The sequence below is a fragment of the Pyxicephalus adspersus genome, chromosome 1, assembly GCF_032062135.1.
Source record: "Pyxicephalus adspersus chromosome 1, UCB_Pads_2.0, whole genome shotgun sequence".
Taxonomy (NCBI): Eukaryota; Metazoa; Chordata; class Amphibia; order Anura; family Pyxicephalidae; genus Pyxicephalus; species Pyxicephalus adspersus.
The window spans coordinates 51,279,050-51,292,980 of record NC_092858.1 but is presented as its reverse complement, the minus strand read 5'-3'; the positions used below and the strand labels follow the sequence as shown (position 1 = coordinate 51,292,980).

General features: G+C 35.4%; 1 protein-coding gene across 1 annotated transcript in view; it reads left to right on the top strand.

The window, feature by feature from the left end:
* The window catches only part of DIAPH3 (diaphanous related formin 3), a gene marked incomplete in the record, with an annotated part of 209,714 nt that overhangs the window by 58,718 nt on the left and 137,065 nt on the right, over nucleotides 1-13,931 (top strand). The window contains 1 exon segment of the mRNA XM_072410484.1: nucleotides 3,704-3,834. Within this exon segment, the coding sequence (XP_072266585.1) occupies nucleotides 3,704-3,834 (131 nt within the window).

Here is a 13,931-nt window from a genome sequence, read left to right as displayed (position 1 = left end):
ACAGCATAGTGAGTGATAAAGTATGTGTTCCACTTGAATGTCAGGACTGCCTTTCTCTCATAAGCTTTAATAAACACGGTACACCAAAACTAAATGTCTTTAAAAGTAATTTATTTTGGGTATTGCATGATAAATAATATATCTTTCTGACTTTACTCATTTGATTTATAAAGGTTGCTAGAATACCCTTGATAAATTGCTAGTTCCCTGAATATGCTTAGCGTCACCAGACATAATTTACTTCTTAGCATCCCTTCCAAATCTGAGTTTACCAAGTAAAATGGGTTAACTTTTCTTTCATGAGAAACTTTTTCTTAGCTTACATTTCTAATAGGCAGTAACAGACATATCATAGATTGTGCTCAGTAGAAATATATGTTTTATTGTGTTTGTATTTATATTTTTAGATGACGCAGAAGCACTTAGATTGTATTTCAGGAAGATCTCAGTTAGCCAAAATTGCCATCACAAACCCTACACCCAAGAATTTTTTTTTGGCCAAAAAAAAGTATACATTTTTCCCTTTGGATTTAATCAATATTGGATAATTCTAGTTAAAAACAATTCAAAACATTTGTAAATTTTGGGTAAAAGTTGGCTTTAAAGGTTAAAAAAACAGATTCCTAAGATTCTGTTTACAGTGAATATAAAAAGTGTACACACTCTTGGTTTTTGTGATGTAAAAAATTAGACCACAGTAAAGCCTTTCAAATGTTTTCCCCACCTTTAATTTGACCCTAAATTAAATAAATCTGTTAATAGAAAAAATAAACATGAAAAGCTAGTCACATACGTGTACACTCTCTTTAAACTAGTACTTTTTAGTTAGGGAGGCTCCTTTTGCCTTCTTGGGTAGGAGCCTATCTGCATGGATTATTTTGACTTGATAATATTTGCCAACTCTTCCTTGCAAAAGCTCTCCAAATCTGTCGGATTGTAAGGGCATCTCTTGTGCAAAGACCTCTTTAGGCCACTCCACCAATGTTCTTTTGGATTTAGGTCTGGACTATGGCTGAGTCAATTCAGAATTTTAAGTTTCTATTGGTGGAGCCATTCTTTTGTTAATTTGAATGTATGCTTGGGACCATTGTCATGTTAAATGGCGAAATTCCTCTTCATCTTTAGCTTTTTAGGAGACATCTGAAGGTTTTGACCCAAAAGTAACTGTTATTTGGAACTATTCCTAACTCCCTCCACCTTAACTAAAGCTCCAGTCCCAGCTTAAAAAAAAGCAACCCCATAGCATGCTTTTCTATGGGTATGATTTTTTGATGTGATGTTATCTTTTAGTGTGTTTTTTTTTTTTTTTTTTTTTTTTTTGCAACATACTTTTGGGATTTTTTGCTAAAATGTTCAACCTTAACACAATTTTTTTTAGAGTTACTAAAACAAAGAGGTAAATTTGTAAATCCTTTATTAAAAGGTAAGCTTGTCTTCTGTTTGTTTTTAGTAATCTATCAGCAACATTCTTGGCCTTTTATTTTACATAGGTCCTATTTAGATGTGTGCTGTGGTAATGCACATAACATGCAAATAAATGTGAATTGCAATCAAAGGCAATACAGCTGTATTGCAGTGCACTATAGGTACTGACTTGCTGTGTGCTGGGGTAAAGAGGGTTTGGGGTGTTGTAATCCTATTCATACGCTACCAACATGCACACTACTAACTACATAACGCGTGTTACTTTGTAACTTAGCACACCACATTTATCAAAATGGGACCTTATGGAATCATGTAGTGAGAATAATTTAAAAGCTACCATTGTTAAACTCCTTTGAGAATGCAAGTTGCCTAGGTAGAGCTCGATATGCTCTTGTTTTTTGTGTTTTTTTTGTGACCGTTAGGAAATATTTTGTCCAAATATCTAGTTATACTATACTGTTGAAAACGTTCCCTAATTTTATAATAAAATATTTTGTATATTACCAGCTATTTCCTTTCTCATTATCAGTCTCATTACCGGCCACCAAAAACCCTCTTTTTTATTTTTTTTAATGTATCCTTTACCCAAACAAGTGTGTGGGAAGGGCACAATATGTTTACAAGGGCACCGATTAAACCAGAATCCTAACTAGGGTTTCATCAGAGGTTGCTCAGTGACCAATTTGTGCCTCTCATGTCAGTTTAATTAGCACTAATAATCTTTTTTCACTATCTGTAAGGCTGTCATTCTTCCCACTGGCCAGCAATGCAAGTATCAATTTTCCCACTCACCAGTACCCTAATGTACTGTGAACTGTGGATATAGTAATTATTGAAGCAGTTCCTTGAACTTTTTTGTTCACTGTCTACCTGTACATCTGCATCACATGTATTCAGTATTCTATGTATTTGTAATGACCTTTTTTTTTTTTTTTTAGAAAAAGATAAATGCTTAGGCAGCTCTCCAGTGGTAGCACCAGAAAGCCTTACCATTCCTGCTCCAGGGTTAAAGTTAGAATATTGGGTAATTTCAGTGAGCAACCCTGTTAGGCTAATATAGCAATGTTTCAGTTAAACTAAATCTGCAGTAAGCCCATACTAGGCACCAGGTTCATTTTACAGAGGTTATAAGTCACCAGATCTGAATTTTAATACCTCTGCAACCGTTCCATACTGGCTGCCAGGCCACTAATTTTTCCTTTTTTTTTATTTTTTTTTATTTTTTTAATGCTTAAAATGTTTGTGCAAGGATGTAAGTGTGGGGAGCAGTATGCATAAGCATACAAACCAGATATTTAATGTTTTCAGGTCAACCATAAATTTCATTTTCATGTTATAAAGAGATTCTCTCCTGTGTATTAACATGTGCCTTTTCCCTTGATGCATGAAGTACATGTGTCAGAAATCAATACATAACAAATTGCCTACATTATGAGAGCATATAATTCCTGTTACCATTTTCTCTAAATGAGCTTTACCTAATAAGCAATTTTGATTAAATCTAGAATGTAAATGCCAGCAATAAACTTATCATGTGTCCACCCCACCTTCAGCATATGACGTAGAATCATGCCCATTCCCAAAGTTTTGCTGTGTAGCTTCACTGTAAAAATCTGGCAGCTGGCTGTAGGAGTGTTTTTGTTGAATAGAATCAACATTTACATTGTATAATAACTTGGTACAGAAGTTGGCATACTTCTAGACCACTTCCTCCAACTTATCACTATCCAATAGTTGAAAAGAATAGTTGAAAAAGATGTACATTCCCTGTGATTGCCAGTAACAGTCATAGAATACTATAGAGATCTAATAAAAAAATCAAAAGAAAAGTGAGAGTCCCAACCTTTTGGGTTGCGTTGTTATCCTGAGTAATGACAAATGTATGATGAAAACAAGAGGTCCCTAATAGAAAGGTAAAAATCGCTAACTCCATAGGAGTTAGAGGATCTGAAATGGTTAAACTTCAAAATGTCCTAATTTTCATGACAAATAAAATATCAAGTGGACAAAATCTGACAGATAATTGTCAAATGGCCAAAATTTGAATTCAAATTATTTATTTAAATAAAATCCCAAATGTTAGGTTGTTTTGAGATAGTATGATAGGGAACCGTGTGTATGGAATGATTTTGCCACTAAAGGAAAATGAAAGTAAAACGTTTATTCAAAAATGGTAAAAAGTTTTCTTTCTTTTGTTTCTGATCCCCCCCCCCACTCCTAATTTATGTGTGGTTTACTGTAGAGAGTATTGTTCAGTATGAATTTTATTTTATTTTAGGGGAGCCTGAAGAGCAGCAGACAGATTTCACCACAGGAATTCATTCATGAATTGAAAACCGGCTCTTCAGATGAAAGGCTTGTCTCTTACTTAGACTCCCTTCGAGTCTCTCTGACCAGCAATCCTGTCAGGTAATGTATCAGAATTAACTTTGTGATCCCATGTTAAAAGTGTTTCATGTTCAAACTTGTTCACTTGTAGGTGTCTTTCCATGACATTGCCTTGGTGTATGTAGAAATGTTTCTGAATAAAACCCCTTGTTCACCTTATTTGTAGGTTACCGAGAATGTTCAGTTTTTTTTTATTTGTGATGGTTTTATTTGTGATGGTAAATTATCTTTGTTTGTAGAATTTAAAAATAGAGATGAAGCTCTCTCTTGGAAAGGTTTTTTTTCCCCAGGTACTTTGATATTAGGTATACAGTAAAATAACATGGTTAAAAAAAACATATTGTTGGATGCTGAAATTATATTTAATTAGAGCTGCTGGAAAGACAATATATCCTAATGGGGAAAAAAAAGTTAGCAGGCACCCTTTTTGTATACCTAATGTACAGGCCTTAAATTAGATGGTTTTTACAATTACAAATTTATGAAGTGCCGTCACAGTTTGTATGTTCTGCTCCTAATTTTTAATATTGAGCAGATGTAAGATCCTATTAAATTCAATGGTGGCTTTTAGAAGCATTTTTAGCAGGACTTTGGAATCTGGAGACTTTCAGATCTTCCTGCCTCACCCTGGGGAATGAGTACAGGGGTACATAAAAAACCCCTTACTCATTCCCTGAAAGGATTAAAAATATATTAAAAAAAATAAGCAGAGACTTTAATGTTAAAGTATTTATATTATATGTATCTATTTTGTGTAACTGTGTTTAAATTTTTATTTTTATTTTTTTTTTTTTTACAGGTTATCCTACAATGAAAAAATGATTCCCACAGCTTCATTCATGACATAAGTACAGCAGTGAGACTCCTGACAGTTTGGGGTCCCCAGGCAAATGAGGACAAAGCTCACCTCTAGTACCAAATAGCTGCGAAAAGGGAAACCGTTATGAGGCTTGAGCCGTCATCAGGGTTTCCCTTTCCTCAGCCAATCAACGCGGATCTAGAGGAGTTTTAGGACGTGCTCTGTAATCATTTGTGGGTACAGAGCACTTGCTACAACTTCTCTAGGGCTGCAGGTGCCAAACTCACACAACCTTTCATGGAAGAGGTGGTGTAAGTTCACTGCACACGTTGACCCTGGAGGAGTTGTAGCACATTCTAAAACTCCTCTAGAATAGTGTTGGATGAGAAAAAGGGAAACCCTAAAGAGGGCTCAAGGGTGATCAGGGTTTCCCTTTTCTCAGCCATTTGACACTAGAGGTGAATGGGGAGACTTGTCCTCATTTGCCCTTCATTGTCCAGGGATCACACACTGTCAGGAGTCCCATGGCTGTGCTCATGTAATGAATGCAGTCATGGGAATCATCTATTCATTTAACACAGTTACATAAAACACGTATTCATGATCATTTAGTGCAGGAAGGAACCTAAGTCATTTTTCCAGTATCTGTCCCCTATCTGCCTGGTAGTGGGAAGCTTTTTGACTGCATGATTGAATGTATAACCAAAATTTGCTTGATGCTTGGGAACTTTCTGCAGTAGCTGAAGCAAACTTGGAAGTCTTGGTTTAGTAATGGCTAATAGAAAACTTTAACAATTGTAATTTAGTTTATTCATTTATTGACTGAAGTAACAACTTTAACTAATAGCTGCTAGTTTAGGCGTAGTCCATCTTCTGTCCCACAAGTGCCACAGGATCTGTCCTGAAATGCTTCTAGTTATATTTGTATAAAAATAAATATATGTATATCCATTTAAAGAACAAGTAACAAGTGACAATTTAATTTATTTCAATAAGCCAGCAAGGTGATTTTTTTTTGTTAGCAGCTTGCTTTTTGGACTGTAAGGAAGCAGCAAGTCATCAATTCTGCTTCCTCCTTTTGTCAATTTATTGATTATCAGCAGTCAACTGATCCCTGTGTTCTAGATCTCAAATGAATGAGTACTGCTATGCAAGGAATTCCAAAGATTGATATCTTTCAGCTACATATGCTAGTAATATGTGCAAAGAAATGTTTTTAAAAGGAATAAACCACTGCATTAATGATGTCTTCTTTTCAGGTCATATACGATTATGGCTCTAAATATTAACGAGTTCATTAGGTAGTTATCTGCTGTAGTAGGATGTGTAGTAGAACACAAAAACATGGCCTGAAGGCAGCTTCTGTATCTGATCTGGTCCCTCCACCCTCCTTCCCCCAATTTATGGTTGGGTAGATGAAAATGTCTTAGTTCTCGCCTGCATTGGAATCTTCTTTCTGAAGCAGACATGAACAGATTTGGCCATATCTGCTGTAAGGTTGTGACACTGAGAAGACTTCTCTGGCTCAAATTTTGTTCTGTTGACTGAACTTTTAGTAGTTTAGCTTAGTAAGTACTATCCTTTAAGGGAAACTTAGACATTTTCTGCACAATTGAATAAAATTAAGAGCACCACGTAGGAATCCATCCTTCTTAGACTTTTGACTGCTTTCACCAATCCTGTTTTGCTCAAGAGAAGAGCTCTACATCCATTATTTCCTCCCTAGCCAGAAGAAAAGCAGGAATCTTGCTTGCTAAAACTTATTGAAGCCCTCCACAGTTTGAAGGTCTATCCTATATGCATTACCAAAGTAAAGTGTAGATTGTTGATGCTTGATTTAAGCAGAAGTCGAGATATAGTCAAGAAAAAAAATAGGTATTCTTTATCACAACAGTTTTATTTAGCTTCATGTCTCACTTGCATACTTGAGGAATGGATTCAAAATCAGGGCACGTTGTCATAAGAATTGTCCCCAGTGGTGAACCCCAGGCTTGGTTTTGATGGCATGCTTTTACAATCGATGATCCAGGAATCCTCTAGTGGAAGCAGCCAGTACCCTTGTGACCCTGCACTCTATGATTTTTTTTTTTTCTGTGAAGGCCCAAATTGAAAGAATTGATACAAATCTGGTGGCAATAGACTGGACAGGGAACCAAAACAGCCTGATATTCCTTCCTGCTTCACATACTGGTAATTTATTGGCCTTTTTAAACCTGGTCTGGCAGAGCTGTCCTACTACTATGCTTTGGGCTTGCAATCCCTGTTCTTGCTGTGTCACCACTATAATTGAACATCTTATCTGGTGTAAAACCCACATTTTCACTTTAGGTATGATTTAGGTAAACACTTTGTGTCGAGCACTGTTAAGAGTAGATTCTCCTTGAAAACTTTACACAGTGTTACATTGTCCCACCTGTCAATCTCCCTATGGCACAATAGGACCTTTAATCTACTTTAATCAGAAACCTCCTACTCTCCCATCACTGGTTGGCGCCTGCTATGGGGGAGTGGGGCAGGTTGTGTCCAGAGACAACCCGCCCACTTCCCTGAGCCTGTGATGTCTCCGGCAGAGGTGGTCCGCGGCTCTCGCCTGTGCGGCCCCCCATGCAGGGTCCTTCTCCTGACCCCGCTGGTGGGTGCACCTCTGCCTTAGAGGATGGTAAAGTTTAGCCTGGCAATGCATTGTCCTTTTTCCCACCTAAGGCAGCACCATTCTTTTGTGTCAGTTGAGAACATTATGGTTTCCTAATTGTCTTTCTTCTAAGGAATTTATAAGTTCTTTAAACTTGGACAAGGCATTCAGGATACAACCAGTTTATAGGGTTCTACTATCATCCAGATAAGGGGGCACAAACTATGTTTGTTAGACCACTGTTTCTGTAGCATAACCCACTCTGGTGATATTTAGGCAAATTTAATGGAACTATTTTTTTTTTATTTGCATGGCTTTAAGGAGCATTGAAGGAGAAGCAATTTTTATAGTTGAAGTCCCCCCCCCCTCCAAGCAATTTGTATATTGACTAGCAAAGTTTTATTGCTGAAAGGATAGTAAGTGGTTCTAGAATCGCCTAATGTCTTGGAAGGAATGTAGTTACAGAAAGATCTGAAATCATTAGGGGTACCACATAAACAAGTTGGTAATTTCATGCTTACATGTTTTCCTCGTATTCTCTGAATACCAGCTGGGGTAATAGAAGAATGTAATGGTTATTTATTGATAACAAATTAACATAAGAATATAAAAGGGAGTAAGGCTACATTTAAACTCTAGTACTTAAAAGACAAATTTTGTTGAAAGCATTGTTGTTGACAGCATGACGTGGAAATGATTGTCTTATTTACTTTAATGTACTGTTCAGTAGAAAATTGCTGCCAGTGATTGTTTATAGGTTCCTTATATTGTAAATAAAGATTTTGATTCAGAAAGAAAGGCAAAACAGTATTTACATAACCTTGTGTGGGTGGAATTACTGATAATGTAAAAATGACAGTAATATCTAACACTGATTAGACTAATTAAGCTGCTCTTTTGCTTTGATCTTTTGCTATTCTTGCTGCTGTTTGGTCTTTACAGGTAAACTGCTTAAATACCAGGGTACCAGGATAAAGATTTATTGTATTTTTTGTGCAGGTAATGTTTTTTTCAAAAAGATTGCCAAACTGTAGTATTTGTAAAATTCTGTGATATTTGATATCTACAACAGTTTTTTTTGGTAATAATTTACTTTAGGGTGTCGCTCTCTCTCTGATGAAGCAGTTAGTTAAAGCTTTGCCAACTGAAGGAGACTGTTTCAAGTACCTCATTTTGGCATTTCCTAGCCTGTCATTTAAAAAAATAAAGGCCAAAGATGAACATTTCATCAGGACAGTGTCAGAAGTCGAAAAGAATGCTTGGTTATTATTCAAGCACACAAGCAAATATTTACACAGAAATTGTCCAGAAACTCTTGGAGAGCTACAAAATGCTTGGTTCAATATCAGCATCAAGGTGCATTTTTTGCATAGCCATCTTTCTAACTTCCTCGAAAACCTTGGTGCAGTCAGTGATGAGCAAGGTGAACGATTCCACCAAGATTTGAAGGTCATGGAAGGTTGGTATCAGGGTAGATGGATGTACAAATGATGGCTGACTATTGTTGGAGCATCCAGCGGGATTGTCCCAACACTGAACACTCCAGGAAAGCTATAAGAATACATTTTTTCCTTAACTGTTTACCCGAAAAATTTTCAAACGTTTTACTGTAAAAAAAATTGTCAAAGGGTAACATAAATTTTTTTGTATGAACAAAATATTTTTAAATAGTACATTCAAGTTATTTCATTATTTTGTCATTGTATGTAAAATTTGTATGTTTTTTGACAAAAATGGAGGGCACCCTCTATGGGGTCATTTCTGGATTCACCACCCAAAAATTATTTAAAAAAACAAGTGTAAGAACTCAACAAAAAATGACTTGCCCAGTGTACTTAGGATAAGAACAGAAAACTATGTATGTACAACAATTTGCAAGAATTATTTAGGACATGAACACAGAGGAGATACATAGTTTAAAAACCAGGCAATTAAAAAACAGATTAACTTGTTGATAAATTTGAATTTCTGAATTAGTCTAATCTGAATTAGGGCACGTGTGCTCAACAGCAAGAACTTCTACTGCGATGCTGAGTAATTTACAGCAAAAGAAGCAGACTGAGTGCCACGTATTACATTGAGTGTGTGCTGTCTTTCAATTAGCTGTGACCGCACAGTTCCCACGGTCCAGGAATCCCACAATGACATTATGATTCATAATGTCATTGTCGAATAACCTGTAAAAAAAAAAAAAATCAGTTTAAAATAAAAAACACATACGAAATAAATAGTTTAAGAAAAAAAAAACAAATTTTTTTTTTTTTTCCTATCGAATTTTTGCTTTCCAATCCCGTGATTTTCGGGTTGAATATAGGGACAACCCGAATTCGAACATCAACACTAGTCATTACCAGGTTACTTACAGACCTGTTAGTTTACCGTCCATAGTTGGAAAAGTCTTAGAGAGTTTGATATGGAGCCACATAAAAGAGTTTCTGCTAGAAAATAATATTATAAGTAATATAAATAATATAAGTCAGCATGGCTTCAAGAAAACAGAAGTAGTCAAACAAATTTACTCTCTTTTTATGAGGAAGTAAGTAAACAGGTAGACAGTGGAATAGCAATTGATATAGTGTACTTGGACTTTGCTAAAGCAGTTTTATCTGGGTATTTACTGAGTAATCCTTTTTAGGTGCAAAATAAATTTTCCCCAGCCTTTTCCTCTTTATCAAATAAAAATGTTGGTGTGCTAAACTATTCCACTTTACATATGAATTGGTAATTCCCTTACTGTCATTTCATGAATCTTTTTACTTTTTTCATATTTATGAATCATATTTTAGTTTGGGGAATTGTTGACTGATGTTTTTCCCATTGCTTCCTGTTTAGAATTTCAAATTAGAACTGTGCTCTGCCATTTGTAAAAAATTGCGTCAGGACCTATTTATATAATTTATCTTAGTCCTCTGCAAAGGCATACATATCTGTTGGTCCTATCATATATCTACTTCATACTGCTGCCTGTGATGTAGTGGCAACAATGCTTCACTACTCCATGAATGAGAGCAGAGTTCTTCATGTGAATTCCGAGTTGACACTCACATAAAGGCTTTTCCTGCCTACTGGAAAAACTTGCTGGGATTTGTTCAGCAGTGTTGTCACTACTGATTTTACAAGCCTGTAACTTGTCAATCGACACCTGGCCACACCAAGACTTTCTCACCACTTGAAAATGTCACACATTTCATCCATTTCTGAAATTGTATCACTGCAATGTTTGGGGGGTAAGCATGTGTGATGTAAATGAAGTAAGGTTTAGCTTGGTCTGGAGAGATAAATGCATTTTTCTGGTTTATTCTGAGTCTCACAAACAATAAGTTAATTTGGTACACCGTAAGACTGTTACACAGGAGTCATTTATTTTACTTACTAAAAACTGGAGAGGAGCTAAAATAACTGGATTAAGTATTTTTTTTTTATATTAGCCATCCTTACCTAAGGGTAGCTAAGTGATAAAGCATTGCGTAATATTACCAATGAACTGAATTATTGATTATGTACAAATAAGGCCAATCAGTTTTTTGGAATAAAATAAATGCCAGCTAAAATCTATACTGCTAAATTGACAGTATCACACAAGAAAAAGTTTGGCTTTTCCTCCTTAGTTGCATGTCTGTTTTTGAGCAAGTAATTCTATTCTTCATGTCTTTGTGCTCCGGGACTAGGTGAATAATGTCTAATTTTAATTTTGTTTGTCTGATCAAACATGTTTACTGTTTGATTTGTTTGAAATTGTTTTCAGAAAAAAATGAGTTGATTTTTAAAAATGTTAAAATCGTTCTGCAAGTATTTTGCTTCCTGGTATAGGTAAGCATCTTTCTGTGCGAAATAAAATAAATCTGTTACCAAAAAAAGCCGCTGTACTGTCCACGTGACAAAATAACAAATTTGATGCCTTCAACCTGAAGGTCAGCTTTAATATAATATCAAAAACCAATTTCCAGTAGTCTGTCTGAGTCATTTATCACTCGCACTTAATACAATTATAGTCGGTATAAAGCTTTTATTTGCACCTATTCTGGCTCTGGTGATTAGAGGCTGCAAAGCCATCCTCTACTGGGATTAAATACAGTGATGTAATGTACTGCAGTCTTATATTTGATCATGATTTCTCTGCTATAAGTGGATAAATTGTCCCAAAGATAACATTCCTTTCTCTTCCCCTGGCAGTACAGTCATTTGGATTATGACATCTTTGACCCTAATTAGAGTTCATGAGTGAAGATACAGGTGTAGCCCCATTAAATGCACCAAAAATTGTGTGACCTGTGTAATCCATCAAACAGTAGTATAATTACTCGCAAGTAGTTGGACATAGTTACTGGAGCACTGGGAGAAATGTGGAATTCATATCTATAGACTCGTCTTTGTAAGTCTCTTGATGTACTATTATTTCATTTTGTAATTTCTGTCTTCCCTTCTTACAAGATGGAAAATGTTGTTGGGGCACTTTTAAATTATCTGTTTGTCTAGAAACATTGTCAAGGAGTGTGAAGCATAAATTGTAAATTCAGTGCATATATCAAGCACCCCTTGGGATAATGGTTCAAGCTGCTGGAGGAAAAAAAACAAATTAATTTAAGCTCAGTGTAGGTACCTAGCCTTTTCAAACAAATTGAATTGAGGTAAAGGCCTCTTTGCTGCACCTTGAAATTCACACTGACATACATGCTTGAATTTGATTATGAGATGCTTGAAGGCATACAGCTTGTTGATTATTAAGGTATGAAAACAGAATAGCAATACGCAAAGATGTAATTTCCCAAAGTATCCTTTTCAGTGTAATCTTCACTTGTCATTTAAATCTCCAACATCTGTATGCAAGTTGATTTTTACTTTTAATGAATCTATCCTGTGACATTAATCAGTCCCATATAAATGGCTTTATTTAAAGGGTGTTTTTTAAGTTTTACAACAATGATGGCTTTAATATGTTACACTTTCAATACACTTTTAATTCTGATTAAAGCACACCTTCAGCAACTCATGGTTATGAGTGTCATAGCTCAGTCAAACAAATGTCACCGTATATACTAGTCAAGAAAATATGATTTATATCTCATTTGTGCTGAATCTATATTCATCCACATCCTCTTAGTAAATTACCTCCACATGTGGTGACAAATTGACTGCTAGTGCCCATGGGAGATCACATCAATAGAAGTGGTTTCATGTGCTTGAAGGAGTGGTGAAAGGAGTGAGAATTTGAGAACATAAGGAAAATAACACATTATTACACAGGTGAATAGATCAGGTTCGGAAACTAGCTCTGAGAACAGTGAGGAATGTCTGAAGTTGATAATCTCATCTATGGCACCACAAATATTATGGTTGCTTTTTTTGATGTCATAACAAAGAGGGAAAGACAATAAGGGAATAAGTGAATAAAAACCTAAACCCTATTCTTTACATATTCTTTTTAATTATTAGCTAAATTCCCCTTAGCTGACTATAGTTGACTATAGTTGTTGGACTAGACTTGACACCTATGCGGATGGTCAGGGGAAAAGGTGGGATCATTGTTTAGTGTACACTTTGCAGCCCACACTAGTAATGTGGATTTGAGCCAAGGCAACCTCGTCAGAGGGCATTCAATACAATTAACATGAAAATGTTGGTCAGCAGAAGTAAACTTTTTTTTTTCTTGTGGCTAATTAACCTTTTTATTTCCTACAAGTTATTTGGTTTTTGTTCATCAATTGTAGCTTATATGGTTATTTGGGCTGCATTATTCTTTCTGGTCTAACAATATTACATCCATTTTTTTAATATGTAGATTTATTATTTACAGAACAAAATAATTCTCAAAACCTTTCAGCTTTCTTTGTGAGATTATCTCTAAGCTCCCTATTAGAAAGTTGAAATCCAACAAATATTACATTTTATGTTGTTAAAAATAGAATCTTCAACAGCCTATTAGAAATATGGAATATTTGTAAGACAAATTATGATAAAGTGATATATAAAAAATCATATGCTGCCCCGAGTGTTCTGAGGTATGCCGTGGCCCTAATGTATTAGATAAAATAAGGAAGTAAAAAAAGGGTTTTTGGGTGGCAAATCAAAGGAAACATTTAACTGAGTAAAGTTTACAGAGTCAGAGATATTCCAAATAGTAACATCCCTGTAGTTATACCATGTATTGATGTTAATACAGTGACAAAGGATAGTTATGTTTAGTTAATATTAAACAGTATTTATATATTACCAATATATTACACAGTGCTCTATGCACACATTTCATCTGAGGATGACCAGTTTCATGTGTTCAAACCAACATGTTTCACAGATAGGCATTTCTGCTCCTTCAGGGGAGATTCGTTCACATAGGCCATAACAAATATATGTGTGAAAAAACGTCAAACTTTATGGTAACAAAATCCGATCAATATTGGGTTTAGAAGACTTCTTTAACGTTATCTAAAACAATAACTTTAACTTCAAGTTTACCCTGACTCTGAACCAACATTCGATTACGTTCCTAGAACTACGTGTAAAATATATAATGGCTCCACATACAGATCAAAACACTATGTAAACTGCTAAACACTGGGAGTTGTCTGCATGATAACTTGACAGTGTTGGTGCCTTTATGTTGGTAAAACAAAAAGAACTCTTAGAAACCATTTATATAAGGACATTTACTCAATTACTAATGGAAGAATAACCCCCATAAATCACTAC